Source organism: Ursus americanus, chromosome 1, assembly GCF_024610735.1.
Source record: "Ursus americanus isolate L20-20 chromosome 1, mUrsAme1.1.p, whole genome shotgun sequence".
NCBI classification, from domain to species: Eukaryota; Metazoa; Chordata; class Mammalia; order Carnivora; family Ursidae; genus Ursus; species Ursus americanus.
In genome coordinates, this window is record NC_142127.1 from 47,505,432 (window position 1) to 47,518,865 (window position 13,434).

A 13,434-nucleotide genomic window follows, 5' to 3' on the forward strand; every position below is an offset into this window, starting at 1 on the left:
GACTCTCCCTTCTTAGCAACATCTGTAAAACAATCATATCAAAAGATACATCTTTCTGTGACTCTGTTGCTATCTATAAAGCACACTATGAAATACATAGCATCATACTTTAAAATATCATCAGAGATATTTCAAACTATAAAGAGTACCTCCCAGGTGGAAGAACTAGATCCTTTCCTAAGGGAGGTAAGCTCATTGATGGAATTTCTATTCAAGTCATGAAGTTTGGCAGCCAAAGACCCCATCTTTTGTTCTACTTTCACCACGCTTGAGTCAAAATTTCCTTCATAAGAGGGCTCCATATCAAATAGAAAAGAAACCTGTCAAAGTCTTCCTCTAAGCCTACAAACCCCCAAATCTATTTTATGAATTACCCTGAAATGAAGGAGAATTTGGACTTTTTCCCCTGTTAGAGCTGAATATCCCCCAGCCTTCCCCACCAATCATCATTATTACTCTATGTGATTCGATCTTCACGGGCAATGCCTTACCTGGTGCACAAATGTGGCTGCAGCCCCCATTAAACTCGCTGCAAGGATTACTACACTGCGGCTGATGGCTCATGGCAACGCGAATACCGTTAGGCCGGAAGGGAAGACGCACGGTCAGTGCCATCTGACCTGACCCATCATATTTGTTAGCTCGGTAAATTTTTTTCGTGTTCCAGTCAGTCCAATAAATATACTGGCCATAGAGAGTCAAGCTAAAAGGATGAAAGACTGTGTTGACAATGACCTCACGCTGCGTGCCCGTTAGAGTGCTGCGTTCAATCTTCTGCCTAAAATGAAGTAAAAAAGAAAATGTTGGAATCCAGAAAGAGTAAGTACCTCAAATGGCAGCCCAATGCCTGGGCCTAACCATTCCTTTACACAAACCCCCAACTTTCTTTTCAAAAGCAGCATATGGCAGGAAGAAAAATTTCATCTGATGACGGGAGGTCTTCATTTGCTTGTGAAACAATGGCCTATAAAAATCACTGATTTCCAAATAGTAATATAACCCATAAGTAATCCTACAAAGGGAACCAAGCCAAAATTAGAAATAGGAGAATATTATGAAATAATACACACAATGCATGGACCTCAGTGTTTAGCACACGGTCGTCAATAAAATGTGAATTACTTTTTCCTTCCCACTCCCTTAATGACCTTCTTGATCTGTCATTTACCCAGTACCTTGAGGTATTTACCTATAGTGATCCAAATTCAGACACTAAACATCATTGAGAGCTTCAAATGAGAAGATAAAGGAAGGAGGAGATTGTTAAGTGCTTAGCGTCACAAGCAGAAGATCAAAATCTTAAGAAAATAAGCAATCTAAGTTAAGATTCCTGACATGTAGACACCAGCAATAATAAATGAAATCCTCTCCTCTTTTCAACTATTTCATCAGGATGATTGGAATGTGAGTAATTTCGGGGCTACTTAGAGAAGTTACATGTAAAATTAGAGTTGACAAAAGTTTATAAGGAAAACACTACGAAAATGGCAGAAAAAAATCTATTTGAGAAGATGACCAACAGTCAAAGACTAAAGGAATATGTTTTTAACTGAAGGCTAAAGCCCAGAGGAAACTTAATATCAATGTGCATTTAAAAGTGATTCACATTTTATGATAGTTACATGGGGCCTGGATGTTATAAATTGAGTGATTACATTTGTAATTATAATTGAAATTAACTCATCTAGTAATGTATCATTAGATGCCTTCTAGTTCATAATTATTCAATCTCATGATAGATCAATTTTGACAGGTATATTTACCAGTCTAGAATATAGTTCATAAAACCATGATCCTACATTTTGGCCATGTCTATCTGGCATATTATATTTTCATCATGTTATGCAAATCCCTCCTCTGAAAGTGAAAGCAAGAACTTTTCTTATCAACACCCACAAAAATAATGAAAGAACGTACAGACTGGCATCTGCCCAGTAGAGAAGGTCATTCTCATGGTCCAAAGTGAGCCCATTGGGCCACACCAGGCTGCTATTCACAATAGGTATCCGGAAATTTCCTCCCAGTGTTGCTCTCTCGATTTTGGCATTAGTACCCCAGTCAGTCCAGTACATGTACCTAGTTATTCAAAAGGAGTCATAATTAATTCACCACAAGGAACATCATAATACCTTTTAGTTACAAAAGAATGGCGGCTTTCTTTAACCACAGATCTCACATTAAAATGGCAAATGAAACCCACTCCATTCTCACCTACTCAACTTGCCCAAAAGGGCTTTATTGAGTGACAGCATTAACTCCTAGTATACAGCCCACCTTTCAAACAACAACAGGACTTACATGCCATTCAAAATTACTCATGTTTTTTCACTCTTGAATATATAGCTACAGAGTTTCAAGCCCATAAAATGTTGGCTATCTATGAACATAACATAATTTCAGGCCCCACTCCTTCCAGAAATAAGTATATAGAAATATGAAAAAAAAAGGAAAAGAAATATGAAATAAGACCATGGCATACCCTCGGCAAGGATCTAATACAATTGCTCTTGGCTTTGAAACATGGGCTATCACAGTGCGCTGAGACCCATCCTCAGCCATGGAGTTAATTGTCTGGTTGATGTAGTCACTGTAGTATATTCTTCTATTGATCCAGTCAAAGGCAATGCCATCAGGATTCCCTCTACCTGGATATACACCAACAAACACACACAAATGCATTAGAGTCTCAAAAGGCATTTTAGAACCACAGGGTCATCCACGTGGGTTGACTACATTATGTCAACTTCCAAGATAAGTTGCTCCTGGAGTGCCCTTACCTGAAATAATGGCAGTGGGAGACCTGGTCCCTGAATTTAGACTGACATACAAAATCTGACCATTTCCAGATGCTAAAGATTGTGTGAAGTAGATTCTGTTATTTAAGCCGTCATAGACCAGGTCTACAGCAACTCTATCCACACTTATTGCTTCAAAAGGTGGGCTATGAGCCTCCGGGTCCAAGTGTAAGCTTCTCAAGTTATTCTCCAAGGCAAAGATGAGGAAATTTTCTGTTGGAATGGCACAGCTCTTGCCATCACCTTCTAGGGTTCCAAAGGCACAGCCACATTTTGGGGTGTCCAATCCAGGCAGAGCAAAGCAGAAATGGGTGCATCCACCATTATTTTCCAAGCAAGGATTGTGGTTGACCTCAGCTGGTGACCGGGGCTGAACACTCTGGTCGAAGACAGTCACATCTCTTAGCCAATTGAGATTGTCCCTTATCACTGTTGGTGGCTCAGTGTTTTCTGGTTCCTTGCTAACTTGGAAGATTTTTTTTAAATTCCTGTCTACCCATATGATAGAATTTCCAAAAACAGTGATGGCATAAGGAGTTGGATAGCGATTGCCATAACCAATGATTTCAGATTCCTCTGCCTCAATACCTATCCTTGCAATTACATCTAAAGAATCATCAACCCAATAAACATAGCCATTGCTATGGTCTACTGCCAAGCCCCGTGGTGTGACAATGCCTTCTGATACAAGCACAGTTCTATTGGTACAATCAAGAAAAGAACGTTCAATCTTTGGGCTTTGCCCATAGTCAGCCCAGAAGAGATATCTATTCTTGGGGTCTACAACAATATCCCTGGGCCTATCTGCAGTGGCTTTAAGGAGAACACGACGGTAAGTGGTGTTGATCCGCAGAACTTCTATCAGTGTTTCAGACACGAAAGCATTGGTGAAATACAGGTTACCTGCAGGAAAATGAAAGAACATGCTAATAAATGCAAAACCAAGAAGGAACAAAAGAGAACCTTTTCAAATTCAGAACAAAATATAGAAGGATGAGGTTTGGGTCAGTAAATGTTCTCTTTTACAAGATAATAAATATCTCAGTTTAGACTTAGAAAAATAAATATTTATTCTTAGGAACTAAAGGAATTGTTTTAGAGCACCTGGGTGGCTCAGTCATTTGAACATCCAACTCTTGGTTTCGGCTCAGGTCATGGTCTCAGGGTTGGAAGATCCAGCCCTGTGATAAGCCATGTATGAAGCCCCATGTGGGCCTCCACGCTCAGTGGAGTCTATCCCTCTCCCTCTGCCTCTCCCCAACCCTCACACACACTCTTTCTCTATCTCAAATAAATAAATAAATCTTTAAAAAAAATTGTTTCTTCAAATTTAAAGAGAAAGTGCCTGTCTTCAGCTTCTAAAGCAGATTAGAATTCATAGCAAACGTCATAATCCACTTGCTATGGAAAAATTTTTTTCCACAATGTCCTTCATTTTCCACCTGAATGTCTAACACCTAAATCTCCAAACACTCTAATACACATTATCATGGTGTAACTTTGACTCCCAATATGACGAAAGGAGCAAAGAAGAAGAGCCAGCAGCCTCTCAGCTTATTACCGATGTCATCAAGTGCTCCTTATGCTTAGTATTAACTCCAGTCTGACTAGTGTCGCTGTTTCATCACGTGGACCTTCTAAAGCCACCAAAACAAAAACCCATTTGTCTCTGGACATTACGGAAGGATGTAAATGCAGAATAAAAACAACGGTGTGAAGACAGCAGAATGAGTAGAGAGTGATCCCATACTGATTCTACATAAGCAAACGCCTATTGTTGAATGGTCAATTCTGCTACCAAGGGACATCTATTTTGTTCCTAGGTCTGAGTCAAAATTGCTGTGGAGAAATCAGGCCAATATGCAATATGTTGCTGGTCTACCCTTTATGTATTCAAATCCTTCCATCCAGGTTTGGCAAACTTTTTCCCTAAAGGACCAGATAGTAAATATTTTAGGCTTTGTAGACCATATGGTTTCTTTCGCAAGTACTCAGGTCCAGCATTGTAAACATGAAAAGCAGTCATGGACAAATGGGCACAGCTGTTTTCTAGTAAAACCTTACTTACAAAAACAGGCATGGTCCAAAGGTACACATTTTCAGTTATAAAAAATAAGTACTGAGGATGTACAACATAATGACTATAGTTAACACTGATGTATGGTATGTTTGAAAGTGGTTAAGAGAGTCAATCCTAAGAGCTCTCATTACAGGAGAAAAATTTCTTTTCTTTTCTTCTTTCTTTCCTTTTTACTGTATCTATATGAGATGATGGATGTTAGCTGCTCCTATTGCGATAACCATTTCACAATATATGTAAGTCAAACAATGATGCCATATGCCTTAAACTGATACAGTGATGTGTGTCAATTATTTCTCAATAAAACTGTGGGTGAAGAAACAACCAGCGAGCTGCATTTGGTCCACAGGCCATGCTCTGCTGACCCCTGCTTTAGCTATATTCTCAGAAGTAATACAGTAATCCAATTAAAGCCTTATCTATGATATTTAATATTTACAATAAACTCTTAATTATACTACCTAGATTTTCATAAAAATTTAAAATTTCTAAGTGATGTCTACTTACCAATCATACCAAACAATCATACTTATTTTTATAGAACAGAATCATATTCTCAAAATTATAATACATATAATACATTTGTTTCTCAGGGTATCATTAAATAAAAACAAATGGTAATTTAAAACTAGGTACATGACACCTAAAACTAATATTACTCTGTATGTTAACTAACTGGAATTTAAATAAAAAACTTTTTAAAAAAATAATAAAATTAAAATTAAAAAGCAGCAGGTGATTTTGCTATGCAAGAGTGGGAACATGTCAAGTCATATGTGAGATAATTACCAACTAATTCAATGTCTTAGCACATCAAAGGAGAGACAGGGGTTATGAACAGGCAGGGTTCATGGGGAGCTTCAACAATGGTTAACGAGGGAATAAGTCAGTGATGACGGGTTCTGTTACCACCTGGAGATCATATTTGTATTCCTAGAGTTGTTTACAATATTAATAAATGTATGCTGTGTATGTCATTATTAAAAAAATAAAATTAATAAAATTAAGTACATGAATCAATACAACTAAGTTAATGTAATACTGTGTCAAGCATTTCAATATAATTACAATAAAGGAAGTGCCTAATGATCAAAGGATTTTTATACATTAACAGGATAAAGCGATTAAGAATTTGTCAACTAAAATTGCTCAGCTTTAAAATAACTGATTGTCATTTCACGGTTCACTAATTTTAATATCCCTTCCTTTTTGAAAATGTAGACATTTCTAATTTAGAAATTAGGTGCTAATCTAAGTGTGAAAAATAATCAACAATTTTTCTAGCCATTATTCCTACAGTTTTGATTATGTTACTAATAGAAGAAAATGAATTAATTGTTATGACTCTGTCCACTGAAACACCTTACCGTTAACTTAATAAACATATAGCTTAGTCTAAAAGCATAATTTAATTTATCTTAAATAATACCAATAATTGTCTAGAAAAATAGATTTGTAGAACATACAGTGTTAGATTAAACTTTTGAACATGAAGTGCAAAAAACACAAAAAAAGTCTCAATAAAATCACTACCCAGCTTACCTACCTGCTACCCAATCCACTGCAATACCCCGAACTCCATTTTCTCCTATCCCATGTGTAACGATATTCGTAAAACCAGACCCATCGGGTTTGATTCTACGGATTGCATTATGAGATGTCACAGAGCTGCTAAAATCACACCAATAAATAAAGCCAGAAGATACATCAACATCCACATGCAGTGCATTTCGTCCTGAAACATTTAAGAAAAGATCATTAAACAATGCTCTAACTGGAACTAGAACTTTTACATTCCTGCCCTTCCTCTCAAACCATCATTCCCAACCCCCTGCTCTGACCATGTCCCCGTTACAAAATAATACTGTTTCTCAGTTTCAATGAGCACACCCAGCACCCAGATCTTGGTTTCTAAAAGCCATTTCCCACAATAAGGAGAACGGGCTCCTGAGAAAAACAGTTGATCATAAGTTTGGGAAGGGAAGGTACAAGGTGAGCCTAGAAGATCTTATACCCAGAAGCAAGGGAGCGCTCAAACACTAATGGGATCATGTCAAAAGAAACAGGCAGTCATTTCAAGAGGCTTTACCTGGCCAAAATGAATCCATAAAGCATCAAGAGTAATTGTAGTAAATGTTTACAACACACTGAATTTAAAAAATGAATAAAACCTTGAATCCATGATTACACTGTACACCTGAAACTAGTAACACTAAATGTATGTATATGTATGTGCATGTACACACAGACACATAGACACACACACACAGAGAGATTGAGGGTTCACATGTGTCGAAATATTAACAATTTTTGTTTCTAGGGGAACAGTATAAGGATGTTCATTGTACCTTTCTTTCAATTTTTCTGATTTGAAATTTTTCAAAAAGAAAAGTTGGGAGAAAAAATTATTGATTTTATAATATCTTTACAACATGGTAACTTAGATCCATAACTTTTTAGATATGGGTAATACACAAAGAGGAGTCATGAGTACTTGTGACTATAATCATCAGTCAGGAGCACGTGTGGTCCCAGATGTTCCCTGACTCCTTTCACTGTATGTATTGTCGGCTCTTCTAACTATCTCTCCCACCCCTCCATTCCCTTCACCCTTTTTCTTCCCTTTCTATCTTTTATTTCTATCATTATCCTGTGACATACTCCTTGTGATGCTACTAAACACTTGGTTCCTCCTGTGGTAGCATACACCTAGAAATCTCTTGGTTCACCTAAGAAGCAAGTGATCATTTTCTATGTTCACAATATACAAACATAAAATACTGCAAAAATACAGTTACTAAGGAGATTCTAATACTGTCAACTCATTTATTTCAACTCATCAAATACATAGTAATAAACCATATTATGGACTACTTCATTACTTAACCTTGATCCCAAATCTCCATTAACTGCTCTTCTAAACACCAACTCTGTATACTTCTTGCAATCTCATGCTACATTCTACCTTGCTCTAGGCCTGTCATTCTCAGTGTGGCCCATGGACCAGTGACATCCATGCCCTGGGAACTCGTTAGGAATCAAACTGAGGGTTGCAGAAGGGAGGGGGTGGGGAGAAATGGGGTAACTGGGTGACGGGCATTACGGAGGGCACAGATGTGATGAGCACTGGATGTTATACGTAACTAATGAATCACTGAACACTACATCAAAAACTAATGATGCACTATATGGTGGCTAACTGAACTTAATTTAAAAAAAAAAAAGGCATGCAAATTCTCTAGCCCTACCCCAGACTACTGAATGGGGAAATCTGGAGAGGGGGCCAAGATCTGGGTTTTAATAAGCTCTCCAATTCTGATGCACACTAACGTTTGAGAACAATTCAAGGCAGAGCCAGTTTATCTCAAGGGAAAGACAAGCTTCATTACATGCTGAATCCAAACATGGAGAAATGCTTTACAGCACCAAGAATTCAACATGGCACCAGACAGTGAAATCTTACTTCTATTGGAGTTGGCATACCTTCGCCTGCCACTGGCACCATGGCTTCTGAGTGATCCGAAAATTCCAAGCTAAAGCCTCTGATTATAGACAGCATTGAAACAATAAGAAAAGAGCTATATGGAGAACAGGTCCGATTATCAGGATTGAGTTTCAATCCACTGGCACAGGCGCATGAGAACAATCCTCCTGGTATAGGCAGGCAAATCTGCTGACAGGCATTCGCGTTGTTGCTACAGCCGTTGGAGGATGCATCTAAATGAAATCAAAATTAGTTTATAACTTTTGACCTCACATACTTGACACTCCATCTCAAGTATCTTTTATTGGGTCACCACATAATTCACTATAAAAATCAATAACAAAACGCAGTACCTCGGTTAGCAACGTAAAAACAGCGTTGAAGAGACTACAGCTTATACGACTAACACATAAAGGTACTGAAACTATTATATAATAGAGAATGGAACAGCATTTTTTTTTCTTCCACAAATCATAGAGGAATTAGAAGAACCAGGGAAGTCAGTATGCAAATTCTAATTTTTTTCACCCTCTGACCTATATACTGGCATTTAAAATTACATCGTTTTTATTATATGATCAACAATGTGATGGCCATTTGATTTAGAATGCATTAAATAAGAACATTTAAAGGTTTTTTTCACATGCAATAAAAACAAATGCCAAGTGATAAACCTAGGTTATAGACAGCAAACAAACTGTTGAATAAACTTTGGTTAGAGACTACAAGCTATAAAATATGTCAAAACTTTAAAAAATAATTTCTAGATCACAATACTAATTTAAGGGGCCAATCAGAAGTTAGATTATCTATGAAAAATGTGTTGAAAATAGCAAGTATTTCTTTTAAGATTAAAAATTCTATCCTGTTAACACTTTGCCAGCAGGTACCCAACCAATGTTTGCTGACCACATTCAATGTGCCAGGAACTCATCTAGTTACTGGATATAGAGCAAGAAACAAGACAGACAAAATGCCCATCCTTATGGAGGTTACATTCTAATGAGAAACACAGACAACAAACTGATAGATAATATGTCAGAGACTGCTATGAAGAAAAGCAAAGTAAGGAATTTAAAACGATGGGGAAAGAATGGGAATAAGCTTACTCTGAAGTCAACCTGGTCTTTCAGATGCCAGATTAGTCTTTGACACTGAGCCAACCTTATGACAGGGTTATCATTTTAAAAACAGTTGGGGTAATTTCAATTTGCATACATGTGTATGTATATGGGCCTGTGTGTGTGCATGTATTTATATATTTAAGTGTGTAGATGTCTGACTATACATTGTACATTCATGTATAGTCATATATTTCGGTGACAAATACTTACCACGTTTGTGATAAACTCGAAGACCCCTTAAATTTGGAATATTCTCTCTCAAGACTACTTTGTTGGCCCCAGTGGCCTTGTCAACTCTTTCAATGACTTCATAGTGTTCATCAATATAATAAAGGAAGGAATCATAGACATCAATTCCCCAGGGGTGGGAAAGATGGTTTACCAGGATCATTCGATTTGTACCATCCACATTTCCTCTTTCGATCTAAAAAATCAGAATTGTCATTATTGACTGATTCATGGTGAAATGAGAGAAATGTTTAAAACTAACATTCTCTTTCTCTTTTTTTAATTTAAATTCAATTAGACACATATAATACATCATTAGTTTCAAATATAAAGTTCAGTAATTCATCAGGGGGATATAACACCCATTGCTCATCACATCACAGGCGCTCCTTAATGTCCATCACCCAGTTACCCCAATCAACCCCCCACCCACCTCCCCTCCAGCAAACTAACATTCTCTTAATAATAATACATCACATCTATATAGCACTCTATGGTTCACAGAGATTTTTCATATCTGTCTTCTGATTTGATAGTTACAATTACATGGAGCAGCAGGTCAGGCAAATGCCAGTATGCCCATTTCACTGATAATGAAGTTGCAGCTCAAGTAAGTCAACCAACTTTCTCAGATGGCATGGTGAAGAAAAGGGAACTAAACCTCTTGAGTCTCTGCATGTGATATTCTGGAAAAGGATACACATTTAGTGTCAAACTGTAGACCATTACACAGCAGTTGACCGACCCTGAACTTAACATCTTCACCAACAATCTCTGCAATGGGACTGGGAAACATGCTTCATTCAATGACAAGATAGCAAGTGCAAAGGGGCAAAGGGTGGTGCTGTTATATTAGAACAGGTAACAAGTCTTAGTCAAAATGACTCTGATAAACTGGAAAAGAACTCACAAAAATGAAGTTCCTAATGGGAAATGACAAGTCTGCTTCTGGAAGAAAAATAAACTGTAGACATAACTGGTTTGATTTCATTCCAGAAACTTGTCTCAAGTGCCTCCTCTGTGTCAGGATCTGAGCTGAGTACTGGTGAGAGAGACAGATGAGGTTTGGCTCACTACCTCACTGGACAAGGAAACCCAGCAGTTACAAGAGCAGGTTATGCCCTAGAAACTGACTGAAGTTCCAGAAAGCTAGAGCAGAGGGAAAATAAGCTTGGAGGGGAGCTTTGAAGGAATGACCAGGACCAGATTAGCTAGCCAAGTGTTTGGAGCTACTCCTCTAGGCTGAGCAGTGATCAAACCTATTTGCTGTGGATTTATGAAGACAACATGTCTCCATCATGAAAGCAAGGTTTATTAATGACAACTATCATCTGCTCAGGGCTCAGCATGGTGGTGGTGGCAGAGAAAGGCTGGACCTGAGAAAAGAGGCAGAGGACAAATCGCCAGGATTTTGTGATGATTAAATAAGGACATGGTTATTAGAGTGAGGGGAACATGAAGGTTCTAACCCGGGAAAGAAGATGGACAGTCACGCCACCAACAAGCCCACACATTCAGGAGGGCAAGACAGATGCAAAAATAGGAAGGGAGAAAGATGGTGGGCATTGTCTGGGACATGCTAAGTTGTGTACAGAAATCAAACATGTGGCAAGCACTCCCTCATCATTGCATAGAGACATCAAAGTCCACAGAGTGCTTTCACCCATCACTACTTCTTTTTAATCCTCTAAGTTTATCACCATTATAAGTACATATTAGGAGTGAAATTGGCACTGTTGAACTAATAACAAACTGAACATCAAAACTACCGTGTAAGATCATGGAGACCATGAATGCTGAAAACAGATCTGAAATCACTACTATTTAAAAAGCAGGGAAGAAAAGATACAAACATAGTGAAAAGAAGGGGTACATGCACCCCAATGTTCATAGCAGCAATGTCCACAATAGCCAAACTGCGGAAGGAAACGAGATGTCTTCAACGAATGGATAAAGAAGATGTGGTCCATATATACAATGGAGTATTATTACTCAGTCATCAGAAAGGATGAACACCCACCATTTGCATCGACATGGTTGGAAATGGAGGGGATTATGCTAAGTGAAATAAGTCAAGCAGAGAAAGACAATTATCATATGGTTTCATTCATATGTGGGACATAAGGAATAGAACAGAGGACCACAGGGGAAGGGAGGGAAATCAGAAGGGGAAGAAATTAGAGAAGGAGATGAACCATGAGAGACTCTGGACTCCAGGAAACAAACTGAGGGTTACAGAAGGGAGGGGTGTTGGGGGGATGGGGTAACTGGGTGATAGGTATTAAGGAGGGCACATGTGGTGATGAGCACCGGGTGTTATACACAACTAATGATTCGTTGAACACTACAACAAAAACTTATGATGTACTATATGCTGGCTAACTGAACATAATAAAAATAATAATAATAAAAAATTTACAGGGATTCATTTTCTACCAACCATTGAAAGATCAACTGGCCAACATAAAGACTGGATCACAGCATGCTCTTGAGAAAAAAAGAGATATATACTAATGATGAAATCTCAAAAACAGAATTATTAAAGGTGATTTTAAATTAGAAAAAATTTTTAAAATATTTTTTAAAAAGCAGGGAAGAGACTGGCACACACTCAATACAACATCCATAGCAATATTTTAATGGAACAATAGTTATTACTGGGCACCTTCTATGTGCCTTGTCCCAGCTCAACTGCATAAGCTGATGATCAAACACTATTTCCATAAATGGATGTAATTATAGAGTTTCTCCTTCTTATTGCAGAAAATAATGAACTCAACCTTGGAGTTTAAAATTACCACAAAAGGGAGTTTTCCCATACGCAACCACCATGTTACGACCTTAGAGAATAGCATGTAGCTAGGAGGGGGTGCCGTGCTCAAAAGCTTGGTATTTACATTTTTTTTTCTTAGTTTCTACAACTGGAGAGCCTGGAGAACTTTCAAAGAAAAGCTTTAAAATCACTAAAACATGAAAGAAATGCCTCTTAAAGGACAAATAAGAAATGAGAAATGGAAATATTTTCTCTTGAAGAAAAGCGAAGGATGAGGGAAAAGGCAATAAACATTACAAGGAACTATGCACAGACTAGAAAAAAAATGGACTGCAACTAGAGCAATATTTGCTCTGGGGAAAAAAGTTATTAGGAAGAAAGGACAACAAAACACTGGTCCAAGTAGCCAAGTGAGATTGTTCAGGAACCACAGCCAGACAAGGAACAATCGGTATCAGCGATACAATCTCAGCAATAAAGACCAACAGGGTGCGCATACCACTCCCGTGCTGGTGACAGCCCAGTAGAGTTTCTGCTCCTCAATATCAAGGGTGATGAACTCCAGGTGTTCAAGGTTCCCAGTGAAGAGAACTTTTGGAAATGTGCCATCCATGTTAGCACTTGCAATCTTGGCAGGAACACCACTGTCTGTTCCTTGGTCTGACCAGTACAGTTTCCTACAACCAGGAAAAAACACCAGCATTTCATAAAACAGTTTCATTAAATACTTAAATGAAAAAAACATGTATTGATTGTCCTCAGGATGTGCACGATTCAGTGGAGGAAGTCTGAACCATTAATATTTTGTGACATACAAGGTGGAGGAGTATTTAGCCTGCGTTCTGTCAATGTCTGTATATTTCCTAGTTGTTATTGGGGTAGAGGCCATTTAAAATGGTATCTAAAATTGGTGGGGGATCCTTTACCTTGGTCAGACAGGTTGGAAGCTT

At 38.0% G+C, this 13,434-nt stretch overlaps 1 protein-coding gene across 1 annotated transcript in view; it reads right to left on the bottom strand.

Annotated features, from left to right (window-relative positions):
• The window catches only part of LRP2 (LDL receptor related protein 2), a 194,161-nt gene that overhangs the window by 65,323 nt on the left and 115,404 nt on the right, over positions 1–13,434 (bottom strand). Inside the window, exons 35-42 of the mRNA XM_045780260.2 lie at positions 12,984–13,161; positions 9,694–9,907; positions 8,359–8,592; positions 6,422–6,610; positions 2,778–3,698; positions 2,480–2,645; positions 1,918–2,076; positions 492–778 (exon numbers count right to left, since the gene is read on the bottom strand). Coding sequence (XP_045636216.2) covers positions 492–778; positions 1,918–2,076; positions 2,480–2,645; positions 2,778–3,698; positions 6,422–6,610; positions 8,359–8,592; positions 9,694–9,907; positions 12,984–13,161 — 2,348 coding nt within the window. The remainder of the gene's footprint in view (positions 1–491; positions 779–1,917; positions 2,077–2,479; positions 2,646–2,777; positions 3,699–6,421; positions 6,611–8,358; positions 8,593–9,693; positions 9,908–12,983; positions 13,162–13,434) is intronic.